The 20,083-nt window shown below is 38.5% G+C and overlaps 1 protein-coding gene across 1 annotated transcript in view; it reads left to right on the forward strand.

Moving 5' to 3' along the window:
- The window catches only part of LOC127153371 (NLR family CARD domain-containing protein 3), a 269,389-nt gene that overhangs the window by 141,384 nt on the left and 107,922 nt on the right, over positions 1-20,083 (forward strand). The window contains exons 6-7 of the mRNA XM_051094435.1: positions 5,149-5,167; positions 13,567-13,589. Of these exons, the coding sequence (XP_050950392.1) occupies positions 5,149-5,167; positions 13,567-13,589 (42 nt within the window). The remainder of the gene's footprint in view (positions 1-5,148; positions 5,168-13,566; positions 13,590-20,083) is intronic.

A 20,083-nucleotide genomic window follows, 5' to 3' on the forward strand; every position in this document is an offset into this window, starting at 1 on the left:
AATACAATAGCCACACAAGACAATAAAATACACTACAGGGACACCAGCAGTACGAGTCACAAGATTCACAGTGTGTCCTATAGTCAATGGCTCATTGTGTAGCAACTTTCTCTCAGTTTAGAGTGACAGGATTCCCATTTCAGATAGCAAACCACCTTCAAATGAGTCTGTACAATCACAACTTATCAATCACATCGTCTGAGCTTTTGCACTTTTAACATACGGGCAACAAACTCGTTCTACAAACAAACAAACAAACAAAAATTTTTAACGTCATGACATTCGTATATTTATAAGTGAGTCCTAAAGTACTTTTAAGTGCACTGTACAGTGCACCGCCCCCACACCCCCTCATCATCGTTAGTATGCACTACTATTTCTCTACTTATCTTTAGCAGCTCTATAAATAGGGCGCGAAAGATTTTCGGACTCAGATTTCAGTTGCGGCACAAGAGTCTCACGCGTAGAATAACGGACAAGGTAAGCGGAAAAAAAACAGTAACGTTACGCTATAAACTCACAGGAGATGTTACAAAAAGCGTTTAGGATTATAAAAACACTGAATGTTTATGTATAAGTGCCTGTTATGAAGCTTTCAACGATGTTTTAATTACATCCAACGATTTGTTTTTATCTACTCAACCACAAAACTTGATTCCAAACGACAGTTGGTCTTCAAAACATTCCCCAGAAAACAAAACGAGGTATTTTCTCCGAATTTTACACCGTTAAACTCACCTGTTTGCTCCTCACAGAGTGAAAGTCCGGTGAGCGCCCCAGCGCATCTCTTTCATTCCCGCCTCAAGAATCCCAGATTACCTCAGAGGATTAAACACGACAAAAAACGTCTCCAAACTCCGTAAACAGTCCGCAATTCCACTCAGTAAAGCGCAAAATGCAGCTCTCGCACGGCGACACTCTTCTTGCCTTGTAAAAGGGGGATTTTCAGTTGCGCAGCGTGCGTGTGTTTGTACGTGGGAGTGTGTTTGCGAAGCTCTGCTTGTGGAGTGAGAGAAACTGAAGCGGTCATGTGACTAACTAATCCGCCCCTTCTCTGAGCGCACGAATGGGATCGACCAATCGGAATGTAGGATACCCAGTATGCCCCGCCCACTAGTGTCCCAGCTAGAAGAATTAAAGGTCAGTGTTTACGATACTCTGTGTATGTGAGACGGATATAAATGACTGTATGACACAAATCCACACTGTAAGTGAATTACACGAGCGGTCAACACAGTTGTGATTCAAAACAACCTTGTAAAAAATTCTGACAGGTTAACTGGCAATACAAAATATGAACGATAAGTATGTCGTGTTGCACTGCATTCAATTAAAATTTTGGGTTCAGTACAAATTCAGCTCTATCTATGCTATGGATTACCAGACAACAATTTAGACTTGTTAGTTTGTAAAACAAGCAAAATTTGCATTTACTGTAGTCAGTGTTGTGGAATGTTACTTTGAAAAGTAATTAGTTATAGTTACTAGTTACTTCTTACAAATAGTAACTGAGTTAGTAACAGAGTTACACCATTATAAAAGTAACTAATTACCAGGGAAAGTAACTATTGTGTTGCTTTAAAAAAAATAAAAAAAATAAATATATTAAATAACTTGGATGACCCCAATATTAAATATGTTGAATGAAATTTTAATGAAATTAATTACATTTTTAGTTTACTCACCAGACTAATATTAAATATCTGATATAATATTATAATTATAATCAGCATTCAACTTTAGCCGTTAGAACTTTAGTAATTAGAATAACCATGTATGAATGCATGTTTGTCATGTTGACTGAATTTAGGACTGGTGGTGATATTGTTTGTAATTTAGTGTTTCTATGAACGTCTTGTTACTGCCACGAATTCTACTATTAGTAACAATATTAAACACACTAAGGTTTAATGAGCTGCTGGGTTCATGAATATTAATCACGTTGTCTGCGTTCGCTGACAACTGATTTGCTGTAATCAAAACAGGGACGATAATAGGTGAGCGCCAGCCAATGAGATTGCTGTTTGCACATTAGTTCCGCCTACTACCGGAGAAACCAGCAGTTCTTAAAAGCTGAAGTGTTCCAAAGGAGCTCCGTTGTTTTGAGAGGAAAATACAACAGAGAATATCGTTTACACGTAGCGCGTCAATTCTGCATGGTATAAGACTCTGTCGCTCTGTATCTTTCTTTGGGTGTTAGACAAAGTGACGGCTAGTCGTGTGCCTTCACACTAGAGTTTACAGCTCGTCAAATACAGGTACGCAGTAATGGTAACGGCGTTGTTACGTAGGAAACAGTAATTCGTTTGATTACTGGTTACTGAAAAAATAACGCCGTTAGTAACGCTGTGTATTTATAACGCCGTTATTCCCATCACTGACTGTAGTACATATATAATGGAGGTCTATGAGGCAAGACACAAGAGTGGATCACAAGCAGAAACATGCAGATGATATTTTTGTCAATTAATTTTAGTGTTTAAAGACGTTAAATTATCAACTGTTCTTTTAGCAACCAGACTACTTTTCTATGCAAATTTCTGGTATGCGTATTGATGTAGCCCCGCCCCTTTTCAGCGCTGCGCTCATTGTCTTCTGTCTTCCAGATTTGTTTTTTTTTTTGTTTTTCCCACAGCTTAAGGTAATTTATGAATAAACAGCTAGTTTTAAAATCTACTGACATTTATGACAACTGCTTCCAACATTAGTTAATTTTCTAAAACAAACAAACAAAAAAAAACACAAAACAACACAAAAAAACTACACTTAACCACAGCAATAATATAGAGTGTTTTCACGATGCTTCACTGTTCGGCCATATTGGCGGCACTGAACATAAACAATGCCACTTCACTGAACAAAACTTGCATATTGTGCTGATTATTGCTTGTCAATTACTGTCATGTTTTGGGCTGTACTAATCGGTCCTGGAAGAACATTTGGAGTACTATAGACTGCCAAAAGTTATATCAAATCCAGGAGAAGAGTGCAAAAAATCTGTCTGAGGAACAAAGGGCGTTTGTGGTTGGCCAAACTGAACCAGGATTTTCAGGGCAAGAATCTTGAAAATATTTGCATTTGTTCTTATCATTTCTGGTCAGGTAGGAGAAATATTAGGCTAATATGTTAAGTAATACTGCCCGTACGCATCTTTACCACCTATTAACTTTAGTTTGTCAAAATATTGCGCCCTTTCCAGCTTACTAAGTCATTCTCTATATGATTTAGCAGCTTCTGCATATCTTCAATGGTTTAGACAGCATACATTAGCAGAACAATGTATTTAGTAATACATTAATCATGCAATCAATGCTGTTGTTTACATCCAAGTATCGCCAATACAGTCCCACGATAGTTGACATGAGCGTCTTACCTAAGATCAGTTGTGACAGTCCAACCTCCATGTTCTGATGCCGGAGCAGGGATGTAAGTTAGACAAGAATTGAGTGATCAAGGTGTTGTGTTGCTGGATGTAATAATGAACGTAGTGGTCGTCATATACTCCCAACATCTGAGCTGCTGAAGATGCAGTGGATTATGTTTGTTTGTGAAGGGAATGCGCCTCCCGATCTACATATAGCCGTCTATGGTTGTGCAAATCATTCGTGATCCAGCTTCACTTACAGAGTATAAGTGAGTATAAGGTTTTTTTTTATGAATCTTTGCGATCGCCTTTCCTAAAAATGTGCTAGTTAGCAAGTCTAGCGGCTAAACGTGGCTAAATGCGGCTGAAGTAAACAAGCTCGTCACTCCACAGAGAGAAGAGAGGGGCGGGGCGAGCAGAGCTCATTTGCATTTAAAGTAGGGTGACCACCTGACAATAGGGCTTTTGCGAGACATAGATGTGAATTTGCGGGACAATGTAAGACACGTGTGAGACAGATACATTTTCTACTGTCATGCTATGTAAATACTGATTACATCCATTGTCAAATGCACTGATCTGTGTTTCTGAGCGCACATATGCAAGCGAAAGAAAGCGCGTCATTTTTATGAGCGTAAAGAGAATCCACCTGCGACAGAAGAGATTTGTGCTTGCGCATTTTGATGTGCCCCGCATTACAAGAATGCGCTCTAGACATTTGCCATTAAAATAACACCGTAGAAAAACAATTAAAATAAGCAGAAAGTCGCGTCTGAAAGCTGCATTGATTGTTTTTTAACTGGTTAAAGTGAATGGAGAATATCGTTTTTCCGTGTGCACTCGACCATTTCCGTCTGTTGTCCTAGATCACTTGATAAGGGTGAAAATGCTGTGCGGTACAACGCGAAGCGGGACAGGTGGTCACCTTAATTTAAAGCAGCCTTGACCAGAATGGGATGATTTTTGCAGAGCTGATTTTGGCAAGGTAAAAAGGGTGTTGTTTTACACTACAATTGAGAATTTTTAACCAAAGTATATTACAGACTTTTCATTAAGACCCTAAAGAATCATATCAACTTGTGGAAAATAGGCATCCGATGACCCCTTTAAGGAGTAACAAAATTCTGTAACTTTCCTCAACAGTGTTTAAATATAAATTATAATTTAAAAACTAGCCTCAAAAGCATCCAGCACAAGTTAATAAACAAAACTGTATAACTGTTTTCCCACCACCTGCCATCTAGAGGGTTGGAGATAAATGAGATAAATTGGAGATTTAAATCACATACTGACTTTCTGACAGCCTATGTATTCTGTTAGTCAGTTTGTTTGTATATGTCTGTAACACAATTCCCGACTAGAACATTAGGTCAGGGTTAGCATGGCCTAGTTAGCATCTGCAGGTAGATGGCATAGTGTTCTATGCCTTTCTATATTTTGTCAAGAAACATGTAAAACCACAAATATTGTATTATATTACAGTAGATATTTTAGCATTTTTGTGGACTTAAACGGGTAAAACAGGTATCAAAAGAGCAGACACACGTCAGACACAAATATCCCACTCATAAATCTCTCTCTCCTTATCCTGTCAACGTAAGCATGCAGACAAACGTAACTCAGACGTACAATACACACATCTTATCTCAGATGACATCAGGGAAGTAGGGACCATTCCTCTTATATGACTGTTGTGTACATAGACATTCAACAGTACAGTAAAAACATAAAAACAAAAAAACCTGCCACCTAAGAAAATGTAAAAATTCTGCGCAATTTCATAGACACACTAAAAAAGCCAAAGTGAACCAATAACTTTCATTCAGAAATGAGAGATAAAAAGAGAGAGACAGGCCGAGTCAGACAGACTATAAATAAATGCTTTCCATGAGACAGTTCACAAAAGTCCAGTGGGAGGACAGTCAATCAGATTGACAGCCAGAGGACATCCAGGCAAAAGCGAGCGGAAAATCTTTGTCTCGTGGTTTAGCCTGAACTAAAGCCTCAATTTTACGGAGACTATGCCCTGTTATCGCTCCCTTTTTCCCACAATTCCCCGTGCCTACTATTTGACTTGAGCAATACCAACAGAACAGGTGCAAATGTGTGTGCGCACTTCCCTGTGGTCTTACACAAACACACGCCATCACTGTTTACCCTCTTTCTCTGATGGTTCTGCTCCATGTTTCCCACAGGTATCCCATTGTACGAGGCCTACGCACATTACGTGATGCAAAAATGTTGGAATGCAAACACAAGACCTCATCGCAGACCACTTTCCTCTTTAGTATCAGACATCCGGGTCTTGCACTCGGTTTTTACACTTAGTTTGATATTCCTTTCATACGTACTTAAGTCATCTTAATACAGTATTGCCAGGTCTGCGGTTATTCTGTGTATTTTTGGCTACTTTAACACTTCCGCTGTGGGTTGACGCAACACCAATAAAGTGGTATTTAGCCCCAGGAATGCAGATTTTATAAGGGGAACCCCGCCAAAAAAAAATGTGTTCTAGCCCCCATACATGATTTTTACCTGAGGACTCCCTCCAAACCGCAATTGAGAGGGTTTTCTTGTGGAAACCTGGCAACCCTGCTTTGATAGCTCCTTATCACTGCTAAGTGTCAAGGAACTGTTTGCGTTCGGTGTGAAACCTATTGTTTGCACTGATAAAAACTGTAAAATATAGCCCGCAATTGACGCTTTGCACTCACACACATTGTTGTGATATCAAATCAGGCCATCATTTCTCATGTTTCGTCATAGTATGGCTCTTTTTGTGTGATCTCTCAGGGAACGGCAGAATCATTGTGGCCGGAGGCTAATATTTAACCCACCCTGACTTCTGAACAATGCAGACAGTGTATGTCGAACAAATTTTCCACACAAACACACACTTAAACACTTTTACTGAACCTGCAGGTAAACTTGGAACTGAGACAAACTCATTAAATTGGTGATCTCAAGCATTTTATAAGATCATGAACACACACAAACGGCATCTAAAAGAGACTGTCGACTCTGGTATTGAGGGATAGAAATGAACTCATCAGGTAAACTAGCTCGGGAGTAGTAAAAATAGATGGGTAAATGCAAATATCATGGTCTAGACATGAAGACACATTAAAAGTAAAATCCTGTGTGTTTCATTAACCATTATTTTGGTGTAAAAGCTGTCTACATGAAACATGATTTAACAGTTAATTTCAGCAATTTTGTGCAGGATTCATTTTCTATTATTTAGACTGGGCAACGATTAATTGCATCCAAAATAAAAGTTTTTTTTGTACAAAATATATGTGTGTGTGTACTGTGTATATTTATTATGCACATAAATACACATACATGCATGTATGTATTTAAGAAAAATATGTTATGTATATTTATATTTTAATGTAAATATGTGTAAATATTTTGAAAATATGTACTGTATGTGTGTGTCTTTATCTATATGTAATAAATATACACAGTACACACACACGCATATATTACGTACACAAAAACTTTTTTGGGATCTAATTAAATCGCAATTAATCCTTGCCCAGTCTAAATAACAGATAATGAATCTGGCACAAAATCACTGAAATTAACTATTAAATCATGTAGATAGCTTTTTTTTACAAGCTTTTATAAAAAATAAAAACGTTTATTTTGGATGCGATTAATCACAATTAATATACACAGAATATCATTTAATAATGTAGTGCTGGTCAACGATTAATTGCAATTAATCATTGCCCAGTTTAAGAAAATGAATCTGGCACAAAATCGCTGAAATTAACTATTAAATCATGTAGACAATTTTTACAAGCTTTTAAAAAAATAAACGCATTTATTTTGGATGCAATTAATCATCATTAAAATACACAGAATATAATTTAATAATGCAGTGCTGGTCAATGATTAATCACGATTAATGGTTGCCCAGTCTAAATAATAAAAAAAAATGAATCTTGCACAAAAATCGCTGAAATTAGCTATTAAATCATGTAGACAATTTTTATGATCTTTTCTAAAAAATAAAAATTTATTTTGGATGCGATTAATTTACACAGAATATCATTTGATAATGCAGTGCTGGTCAACGATTAATCGTGATTAATCATTGCCCAGTCTAAGAATATTAATCTGGCACAAAATTACAGAAATTAACTATTAAATCATATAGACAGGTTTTATAAAGATTTTTTTTTTTAAAGCTTTTATAAAAATTAAAAAAAGAATAATAATTTTGGATGCGATTAATTGCAACTAATATACACAGAATATAATTTAATGTGGTGCTGGTCAACGATTAATTGCAATTAATCATGGCCTAGTCTAAATAATTAAAAATGAATCTGGCACAAAATTGCTGAAATTAACTATTAAATCATGTAAATAGCTTTTATAAAGCTTTTTTTTTTTTTTAACAAGCTTTTATAAAAATAAAAAACATTTATTTTGGATGCGATTACTCACAATTAATCGTTGCCCAGCACTACATTATTAAATTATATTCTGTGTATATCAGCTAACAATCATCCGAATCTCAAAATATCACAACCAAAACACCCAGTTGATCACTAGGCTACTTTCAAAACAAGACAAGTGGATGCATCTTCTGTAAAAACACAGTTTTACAGTAGACAAAGGTATTGGCATTCTTGCATATCAGTATCATATTTTCATCTTTGTCAGTCAGCCATTAAAGTTCATGGCTGATGTACAAGCACGTGCCAAGATCCGCCTGTAGCTTTGCAGTCTAACCTGACAGCCGTCAACAAATTCCCCAAGTGTAAGAAGCGTAACATAAAGAGCAACCTTCCTGAAAACACGCACACAGTAGATAAACAGTCTCTGCTTTATCTTTGCATGTCGTCATTTTTCCGATTCTAAACATAACTTGTAACAATTACCATGGAAATGCACAATAGATAAACAAACTTACCAACGCACAACCTTATCTCACATAGATCTGGATATTAAAACATAGGCTGGATAAATGTGACATTACCCTCATATTTTGTCCACAATCTGACCTGCTCAAAGAGTAAAAGGTGAAATTTCCTGCTAGGTGCACAAACTTTTCCAATAACAACGGATGCAGCTTGACAAACACTGTAGTTTTTACTCATCCGTGAACTCTCTGTGATTGTATGCTTTATCAGGAGTAAGTTCCTCAAGGGAACTGGTTTTACCTTGAACTGTTTGAATTCAGAGCCGATTTCCGATTGTTTTAATTCAATCTGTTTCAAGCATCACAGGATGCAAAAACAGACTTTAAAAAGAACTTAATGGAAAACAGGAGTTTCCTTGCTCTTTTGAAATAAAAGTCTGATGTACAGTTTTGTCATACATTAAAGTTTACAATCGAAAGAGCCCCTTCCCTCATCCACCCAAACCATTTATGGAAACTTGCAAACCTATAAAAACAGCACAGTAGATAAGTGTAGAATATAGCCACTTTAAGCAAAGAAGTTACCCAAGACTGTGAAACTCCTCCTTGAATAACCTTATGTACTAAAAAGCCGGTACATTCTCATCTTGCTACAGCTCTGCGTTTAATTAGCTATCCTATTATTCTCAAAGCGGATCAAAGCCATTTCCGAATAAAGTAGTGCCAACATTAATTTCATACTAATAACCTGTTAGCTCACTCTCTCATTCATGTTTAGGGATTATGTAATGGCTGATGACAAAGAGAGACACATTGCTCTTTTGATCATGAAAGCCGCAAAAAAGACGTCAAGCTGTAATTCTGAATAATAGAGACGGCAACCATTTACAATAAAACAAGTGGTGCTATTTGCACGTATACGATTTTGCTAAATCACCTGACTTCCTTTTGCTAGAAAATAGACTGAAAACTTACATACACTGATGCACACATTACTGAAGTGAAACGGTAACTAAGTCACTCAGTTAATTAAGTGTTCTGAGGTAATTAGTCAATTTTAATAGTGTTATTTATTTGCAAATCAACTCATTGACTCACAGAGTCTTTTTCAGACCATCAGGTACTCATTACAGTTTAAGAACCACTGGATGCACTAACTAAACAAACACTAATAAGCACCATATTACTGATCCACTGAAAACTTCCTTTCCCAAAAGAACTATCAAACAACCATTCACCCATGTGTAATAAGCCTCATTTTGTGATTAAGCTGATAAATAAACTGTTAAAGAGGATGTTTGTGTGCTGCTATGTATCACATGGCACTGCTGTGACTCTCTATGTCATGACCACACAAGTTCAAGCCCCTCGGGACAGAGACATTTAAGAGGAGCAGATTAGATCCTGATGGTAAATATCACATGGTGCTATCAAACCTGTTCGTAGTAGGAAATCTTGGCTTTAGAGGAACTGAATCACTAACATACATATAACTTCAATTAGTGGCTAATTAGTTGCAGTCACAATGTAAATCCTCCAGTAATTTACAAGTCATCATTTTCCATTTGTCCTTTATTAAAACGACCAAGAGAATTACTAACAGAACCATTAAGAACAGTCGTCAAGTGGAATTGAAAATTGAACAAGAGTCTGTGAATTTCTGACCATTTCCCATTACAAATTCCAGATCTCAGCTAACTTTTTTAATTACATGATATCAGCATAATCTGATCTGGCTAGGCCAGGTTCAAAACATTACTTGGTGAACTCCGAAACGAATGGAATGTCAATAGGCAACCTTTAGCACAGCATAATAAGCATCTCTCTGTCCCTGTGGAGCCATTTCAACATTTCTGGCACGGGAATGAGTAAATAAAAAAAGCATGAATATTAGAGAGACAAAGGGAACAAGAGGCTCATTCACATCTGCAGATGCCATTGTTGCAATCTGAAAAATTTAATTTCACAGTCACATCATGTCCATTGTAGGGTCAAGAGAGAGAGAGGAGAGAGATGATTACAGCAAATTCATGAAATGGCACTGAACTTCTGACCTTGACTAGGACTTGTGACAGTAGATTTGCGACTTGTCGTCAAACAATATTGAACTGAAACAATCAAAGCTTGCGTGGATGAAGGAAGGGACGACTGTTTCCTGGAAGGGTATTACACAGCCAGGAAAAAGAAACTGTGTGTGTGCAAGAGAGAGAGACAATGATGTATTACCCCATGAGCCAAAAGACTTTCTCACAAGTTTTGTATGACCACTCCTCTGCGCGGACACACACACACACTTCAAAACATCTGCTGTCCACTCAGCCGAACTATCAGAGGTTTCCAGGGAGACAAACACAAACAGTGGAGATGTATGTTGCGGCCCCACCTCGTACCCTAAGAGAGCAATCAACCTGGGTAAGTACCCTCCTCCTCTTCCTTCAAACTTCACATATGGTTCTCTTTACCATCTTCAAGGGACTCATATATAGAAAACATCTCAAACACACGATAACATAAACCATGTGTACAAAAGCTTTAAGAAGTAATGGAGCAAACGTGCAATTATATAGGATGATCTTCCGTCTTCTGTCTTCCTTCGAGGCCTCAAGTCGCACCTTCGCCAGATCAAGACGTTACTATCAGCCACCTGCTACGAGTAACTAGCTAGAGGTGAAGATTTTCACAGGCGTCCCAAAGGCGTGAACAAATACATGCTAGGTCATGAACTTGACCTTTGACCCTTTCAGCCACTAGATGAGAGTAATTTGTAGGATGAAGGGATACTGAGAAGAATTACAAGCTTTCTTTCCTCTGGGTCTCTTTGTGTTTTCAACACACAGACTGAGTGAAGGAATCATGCAGAACTTTCTCCTACGCGGTCGTCATGTCCTGCTCAGGAATTCCCCCCAGCTGAAGAAAAAAAATGTGTTATATTCAGGAGGTCTCATCTGAAAGGCAAGAGAGCCTTCTGAAAGGCTTAAACACTTTGGGCTTGTTTTGAATAGTGAAGCTACAAGCAAGTTTGGATGCAGCTGATCAGCGAAGGTTGTAGGTGCAATAATGGGTTGCTCTAGTAAGACAAAAAATGATGGGGGTTTCAATCAAAGTTCAGCTCCTGCAATCAGGTTTCAACCAAAGTTCAGATCCTGCAATCAGGAAAGGAAGAAAGGAAGTGATGTGTGGCCAAGCATGGTGACCCATACTTGGAATCTGTGCTCTGCATTTGTCCCATCCAAGTGCACACACACACCCCCAGAGCAGTGGGCAGCCATTTTTGCTCACCTAAGTCATGGAATTGAAGGTGTTGGACATTCACTCCACCCAATTTACAATCTATTCCAGTACCGAGACTCGAACACGCGACTCTCTAATCATTAGGCCACAACTGCCCACAAGATGACGGCCCTTCACCCAAACAGGGACTTGAACCTTGGGCCCTCAGATTAAAAGTATGATGCTCTTCTAACTTAGCTATCCAGGCAGAAAATCCCACTGCAGTAGCCAAGAGGTGTAACTGACTGGAGAATATGGCTGCAAGGTGCATGAAAAGCAAATTAATTCCTGAGGGAAAACTGGGAAAAAGCAAACTGAGAAGGATTGCCAACGAAACCAAACAGTGGCTCTCAATACTCAAGGTTGGAATTGATCTCTTTATGATGAAAGGAAACTGTGGCTAAACATTGGCTTTGAAGATAATATATTAATTATCAATGAGCTTTTAACTAGCACTGAAAGCTGCAAGGCTCTGCTCCAATCTGGCATGTTTTTAATAGAAGACAGTTCAGCTGGAGGAAGTGAATCAAGTCCCCACTGAGGTGGTTATTTCTCCATTTCTCTGAGAGAACTGTGGATGCCCCACTGTGTATCAATGCTAAACACCCATCGGCAGGGGTTTGGAAAATTCCGGAGCCCCCGTGAAGTGAGCAGAAGGTCAGCTCCAAGCTGAACCAGCAGTAAAGGCCAAGATAGAGACCCATAGACGTCCACTCACCCAGCAGCGGGAGCCATCACTTTCCCTGCCAAATCCATTTATGCAGCACTGCCTCCTGCCTAAACACCATTCAGCTAGTACTACAGTTCATGATCAGCTCTTCCCAACCAGATATAAGAGTTTGTGGGAGTTGCTTTGTCCATTCAAGGGAAAACAGGACCTGTCACTAGATTTGCTAGATTTGCAAAACCTCGGAAGGAGAACAGGACAACTAAATAGAGTAGGGACAAGAATACTTGCTATTGCTTGTGCAATCAGCCATTAATGTCTGAGTGGTGATGCGTCCCCGCAGTTCAGACAGGGCAGATCAAGAGAACTGAAGAGACAGAAAGCAAGGAGCCAAACTTCCTGACAGACAAAGGGATCCTGCAGGGTCACAGGCATCCAGCCAGAGTTTGCACTGTCTACTGGGATGACAGGCAAACAGACTGAAGCATGAGCAATATGTGACTCAGAATCAACAAATCCTAAACTCACAAGTCGTCTTTCAGTTTTGAATTCCAGTCCAAAATTCTAGAACATTAAGGAAATAATTGCCATCAAGTTGAACAATATCAAGTCCAAACAATTATATGCAACATAAAATAAACTTGAGTCATCCCATTTCCCACAAACAGGGATTGTCATCAGGGGGTGGATAACCTGGAATATTGTCCAGGACATGGAGAGTCTCTATAGGGGCTTTCGCACAGAAGGAACCTTTTCATAGTTCCTAGAACTATTGGTGGAAGTACCCGCTTTTTAGAATGGTTCACACAGCAGGAACTAGGAATGTATCTAGTTGTAGTAAAACTGGGGGGAACTTTGGGGGAACTAAATTAGCTCCTACTTCAGATAAGGGTTTACAACAGTTCTATAGGAACTACCAGTGCTCGCTGACTGGCTAAACATTGGCTGCTTCAGAGTTTCTGCTGCCAGCGCAAATGCAACCAGGAAAATGGCCCAAGAGGGAAATTGGTTTCTAGAAACCACCATGCTGGCTAGTTCCTAGAACTGAGTTCCTAGATATAGTCTACTCATTGGGACTGCAGACAAGCAGGCCTACTTCTAAAAACTTAATCCCAGACACTGTAAATTTCACCAGTGATCCTGCCCACAAGTACGGAAAATTTGTTCCTCAGGAAGAGCCTTGACAATGGACCACCAATGCACACAGCTGTCACAGTCAAGCTTTGTTGAGCTGGTCCGAGGGGGCACGTCAGTGCCTTTTCAATGGAGTAGGTTGTGCTCCATCATATGAGTTGTATCCCTCCCAGTGTGTTGATTTAGGACTAAAGGTCACTCCTTCCAGCTGTTTCCTTCAACATCCCATGGAGTGAAGAAGTAATGAATGAGTGTAGACCATTCAGGGGAGGATGGTACTGACTGCTCAAAGGATCTCTCCCTGCAGCTAACTGTAAACACATACACGTGATGTTGTGATGGCAAGTCATTTGTAGCAACAAAGTGAGGATGTGGCCTAAAAAAATGTAAGGAAAGTTTTTAGAACTGGATCAAACTCTGTAAAATCCCTTGATACCTTACACCCGTGATGGTGCTGAGGTGATCCAGACAGGTTGTAAAATGTTTCCTCTCTGCAAAGTCGCCCATCACAAATCACCCACCTTCACCATGCCAACTCAAGCATGAAGATATGTTCTCATAAAAGGTGCTGGGTGTGGATCCCACATGCCTTAAAGGCCAAGAGGCTGAAATCTAATCCTGTGCTAGGGAAATGTTTTTTGAGTGTTGAATCTATGCTGAGCCAAATCACCCAGCTCTCCTCAACAGGCTGGGGTTGAGTCACAAGACAACGTGTCACAAAATGTGAGCTTCAACGAGCCTCATAGAGTGGGAGAGGAACAATGAAATAGAGAGTATGAGAGAAAGATCATACTGCAAATGCTGCAATGTATTTCTCAGATGTAATTATTACTTGGGGACATTCAAGGATTTAAGGTTTTTATCTGATTTAGCTAACATTTCAGGACAATTTTCCACACGCAATTATCAATACCTCATTCTTGAATGTTCTTTGCATTTCCCACCTTTCTCCCACACATATGTAAATGTATAAACAGGCTACTGGCGTACCTGGTCAGATGAATGTTTTAGCCACGAAGAAACCCTGAGATCAAGAGACAGAATATGAGACACAAGGATTTTTTAAAGGTGAGGCAGCGTGTGTCTGAATTTACTGGTCACTGGTAAACCAATAAAAACCTTCCAGACTGTCTCACGTCTCAGTAGTGACCAATGGGGAGAATATCACTTTCATACAGTCTCTATGATCTCAGTTTCTCTTTTATTTCTCTCTCCCTGTCTCTGTTTAAGGCATCATCTCTCCCTCTCTCAGTCCTGAGCAGTGTATGGATTGTGTGAGCTCAGAACTGGTGGATGACTCTCATATTTCCACATTTTTTGTCCCTGAAATGGATTTACAACATACACAAGGAGATATTAAACACTACACTGTGTCCATTATGGTAGAAAGAGGTTTGGTGACGGTCAGTGGAAAGATCTTTTAAGGACAGCCTGGATAGTGTAATTTTCCCCAGGACTTTAGTCAAGAGTAGATGCAAGTAGTGATTTTATACTTGCTAGACAAGTTCCCTCCTTGATTATAAATATTGGACTGGGAAGTCTCTGCCCCTGCTCCATCTCTTTCTGTTCCTCACTGTTGCCATCCCTCCACCCATCCAACCAGTACTAATGCCTCTCTTCTTCCACCTCACTGACTCCCAGCACTCGTTTGTCTTTGCTCTTTGTTCGGCGGAGTGAAGAGGGCGGAGGGGTTCAGGCCCCCTCAGAGAGCCTCTCTCTGTCTCCAATGACGGACAGTGCAATACTCTCCCTGCCCCACCCACATATGGAAAAATAAACAAGTGTCCACATGTAGCCACAGAATGTTAATAGCTTCCATAACTCTGCTCTCCACCTGCCAAAATGCAAGCAAGTCCATAATACAGATCCTGACGTATTGCATTATACACCATACTGTAAATCTCTAGAGTCAACAACTAGAATTTTCATTCAGAGTCCTGACGCAAACTGAAGTAGACTTTTTTGCAATCAGTTTGAGTGGCCTGGCAGCTCAACCAATGGATAGAAAAAAATGTGAATGCCATTAGAGGCATACTTTATCTTTAAACTTCCAGTTTTAGATGCAACAAAGATCTGAAAGTCTTACAGAGAGATCAGGACTACTTAGCTGTCCGAGGCCTGGAGCCCAATCAAGCCACACTTCTGTTGTTTATTTCATAAACAGGACTGTTTACTCACAGAATGTTCATCAGATGGCTTCTGCAATGAGGTCTGGCCTCTAAACAGTCTCCATAAGCTCCTTCGCTGGGGGTCTTTTAGACACTGGGTGGTCCAGAAGACTCAATATTGAGTTTTAAAGTGGTGTTCCCTTTCTTTCATGACTTCAGCATACTTCAGAGCTCTTCATGAGCCTGAGGGTCCATTACACTGGAATTCTGAATGGCTGCTTCTAAAGTTTGCATGACTACTCAGTTTTACCCCTTACCTGGTTGTCCAGAAAGTTGTCCAAAACTGCTATTTTTCATAACCGATTGACAAAAGATTCTGTCCATCTATCCTGATCTTGTTTTCTGTGATGCTCCACAGAGGAACACCCAAACTCATGCTGGGTAAATGTTTAGCTTTCCAAAACTCTCTGTGTTGTTTTCCCCTCTCGCCTGTTCCAGCTGCAGAGGAAATGACAATGCTCTAAAAAAAACAACAGCCGGTGCAATTCATAACCTTCATATCTCTCTGTCTCTCTACAGCTGGTATATCTTGAGCATGGGGTGCTTCCTCAACTGTGAAAGGGTTCCTGACCCTGAAATCTGATGCGTAATAATGTAATTAAATAAAATATTGTGTAACAAATGCTCACATGAGGTGGTCAAATGCTTGTTTCAAGGAATCCTTTCAGGCTTTTTGAAGAAAGGCTAAGACTATGACTACGACTAAAAACAGGATTACAGTTTGAGTGAATAAAAGCCCGGATACAAAAGATGGAGATTAGAAGAGTGACTCCAAGTAATGCATGTGTTAACAGGATCTGAGCAAGTCAGCAATTTATCTTCGATCACTCAAAGAAGCACACAAGTCAGTAGCTATGTTTCCATCACCCTGTTTTTATGCACATTTTGACGTATAGCATGTGATAAAAACAACAAATTTAAAAAGTAAATCAATTTGCAAGAACATTTTATGCTCGCTTGAGGTGGTTTTTGACTTATGCAAAAATAGTTAAAAAGCAATAATGGGAGATGGAAATGCATTTGTGGAGTAAATTTCTCCATGCACGTCAAAGAAGTCATGTGACTTTGCGCTATGGGCCATGTGGCCAAGTATGGTGACCCATACTCTGAATTTGTGCTCTGCATTTAACCCATCCAAGTGCACGCACACACCATGAACACACACCCAGAGCAGTGGGCAGCCATATTGCTGTGGCGCCTGGTAAGCAGTTCGGGGTTGGGTGCCTTGGTTGTGGTATTGAGGGTGGAGAGAGTACTGGTTATTCACCATCCACCATCCACCGACAATCCTTGCCGGACCTGAGACTCAAACCTGTAACTTTCGGGTTACAAGTCCGACTCTCTAACCATTAGGCCACAACTGCCCCACAGTAGTGGACCAATCTTGTGAAGCATAACAACATCTTAAATGCCCGAACAAAGTCTGGCATCAAACGACTGCGTTCCCAAACAACAGGCAACCTTCGAAAGCAATGACTCCATTTATTGTGTTTTCGTCTGAGGCACAAATAATTTATTATATATGAAAATTATTTTATTCTGATACTTTTCTTAGTGATATTTATGGTTGTTAATCAAGAAGTGACGATTTTGTTCTCTTTGACACGTTGGATGGAAAACGCGCATATTCGCAAATGTTTTACGTGATATTCCAGTTTTGCACACAAGTTAAATTCGCAACTCTGGATGGAAACCCAGCTAGTGTGCATGTGATATTACTGTACAGATGCAAAAATTCAAGTTGATCATTATTTTTATGTCTATGTCACAGGCAAAAACCGATAAATGGTCAATATTTAAATTCTGTAACGATCTATTTTTGCTATTTATTATTTATTTTATTTTAAGCCTTTATTGTTATAGGACAGTGTAGATGTGACAGGAAGCGAAGTGGGAGAGATAGAAGGGGTGGGATCAGGAAAGGTCCTCGAACTGGTATTCGAACTCGGAATGCCCGTTGTCCACAAGGCGATCGGCGCCAACAAATTCTATCCTTTTTTTTATGTAAACAAAGTTTAAGTTGCAATGTAATGGAACGAATGATTTTTTTCTGTATTGTGATGTAAAATGGATTATTGGACAAGGAAAAAAGTAGGGTGGGGTCTTGGTTCAATCCATTGTTTGTTGATTGGATGTGGGAAGAGCTGAATGTGAGCTTACTGTTCATCTCTAACTTTTAAAAATCCACTTAAAATTGTCCTTTGAAAGTGTATGATATTTCTAAAAGATAGTAGGGAGGTGGGTTTAACGGGATACAGGATAGGGAATATTGCTTTACGTGTTCTGGCCTTGTGGTTTCTGGATAACAATGGATATTCCATTTCCCTCCCTGAAGACTCCAGCCGGCTACAGAGGCCCAAAGCTCAGCTTAAAAACTTTGTCATGACTTCATCCCTCCGCTCTCCCACCCTCTTTCTCTGCCTCTTTTCTCGCCCCTTAGTCCTGACTTTCCCTCTGCACTCTCACAGTTCTCTCTCTCTGTCCCCCTGTGGCGATGGTTCACATGCCGTATGTGTGGCCTCATGGCCTGACATTTCCTGTCCCTTTCTTCAGTCAACGCAGCCACAGGGCCGGCTGCTATGTCATGAAAAACATTACATGGATTTTGAACCCACAAATGGTCCACATAAAGTTTCCTGATTTCAGGGTTTTCAACGTTGCAGTAAGGGGCTTGTGTGTTGTAATTATTGTTTTGTAGTACAAACTGTATCTGTCCATACAATGAAAGTCAATGGGGTCCAAAACTAAAAGTTGCTTTGGACCCCACTGACTTCACTGCAAGGACAAAAACAGTGAAAACATCCTTCAAAAATATTTTTTTGTTCATTCGGAAACTATGAGCAGATCTTTTTGTGCCTCAGCTCAAATCCACAATCTCCTACGAAGATCAGTGAAGCAGACCAGATGTGGCGCTTTCTGTAAAGAATCATTCCTTGGATCTGTCACGATATCACTGTCAGCACCGAATCAGACCTGGCATTCTATGTCAGATAGCAAATCTGGAAGGAAATGAGACTTTGAGGGGTTGAATGGAGGAATGCGAGTGGCGTGATAGTGGAACGGGTCGAGAGGGAGTTGGACCAGATCCCCACGCACACCAAAAGTGTCAGTCACTCTGTCTTTTTCCAGGTGTGTTACTAATCTTGGATTAAATTCAATATAGGAAATGCAGGATAATCTGCACAGCATGTGGATACCGGGGTAAAAGCCTAACCGATATATCGGTTAACAGCCGATATCTGACATTTTTAAATTTAGCGATATTGGCTGTTATTGGATGTTTATTGTTAATGCTCATTTCCCATATTTTCTCAATTTAGATCATCTCTGCTGTCATTTAACAAGTACTTCAAAATTGTTGTAATTTTATAACACTATTTTCAGCAAAATGTTCGCATATTTTAAAATGATTTTTTTTTCATACTGTACATTAGAATGTGTTGATGCTTAACATTTAAAATACCTTAAAATGAAATTAATTTAAAACTTTTACCAATTATATTGCTAATTTATTCAAATAAGAAGAATTGAAATTATCGGCATTTTAATCGGTTAGCGGTCATAATATGACAATAATTATCGGCTTATTGTGTAGGCCAGAATGATTATATTAAGAACAAAAACAAAAAAATATACGAATGTTATGTTACGCATTACGTTGCGTATTCTTATAATTTTATAACACTATTTTTGGCTAAATGTTCGCATATTTTCAAATGAATATCTTCTTTCATATTGTACATTAGAATGTTTTGATTATTAAATTCACTTGTAGCATTTAAAGTAACTTCTTACAATTTAATTTTAAATTAATTTAAATTTTTTTTTACCAATTTATTGCTAAGTTATTAAGACAAAAGACTATAGAATTGAATGAATAAATTGGCATATTTATTGGTAATTGGTCACTAAATTACAATAATTATTGGCTTATTGTATGGGCCAGAATTATTATATTAAGAACAAAAACAAAAATATAGGAATGTTGCAATACATTGCATATACTTCGAATGTTATAACACTATTTTATTGCAAATTTATTTAGACAAAACACAAACTAACACATTAGAATTGAATTATCGGCATATTTATCGGTTAGCAGTCATAATATGACAATAATTATTGGCCTGTTTTATGGGCCAGAATTGTTATATTAGAAACAAAAACAAAAATATAGAAATTATTGTTGCATATCCTTATTTTATAACACTACTTTTTGCAAAATGTTTGCATATTTTAAAATGAATATCTTTTTTCATACTGTACATTAGAATGTTTTAATGCTTAAATTCAATTGTATCTTTTAAAATCACACTTTAAAATTTATTTCAAATTAATTCATTAATTAATAATAAATTAATTACTGCCAATTTATTAAAAAAAAAAAAAAGACTATAAAATTGATTATCGGCATATTTATCCATTAAGGGCCATACTATTGCATAGGCCAGAATTATTATATTAACAACAAAAACAAAAATATAGTTATGTTGCATTACGTTGCATATTCTTATAATTTTATAACACTATTTGGCAAAATGTTCACATATTTTAAAATGAATATTTTTATACTGTACATTAGAATGCTCTGATGCTTAAAT

The sequence above is a fragment of the Labeo rohita genome, chromosome 22 (genome assembly GCF_022985175.1).
Source record: "Labeo rohita strain BAU-BD-2019 chromosome 22, IGBB_LRoh.1.0, whole genome shotgun sequence".
Lineage (NCBI taxonomy): Eukaryota > Metazoa > Chordata > Actinopteri > Cypriniformes > Cyprinidae > Labeo > Labeo rohita.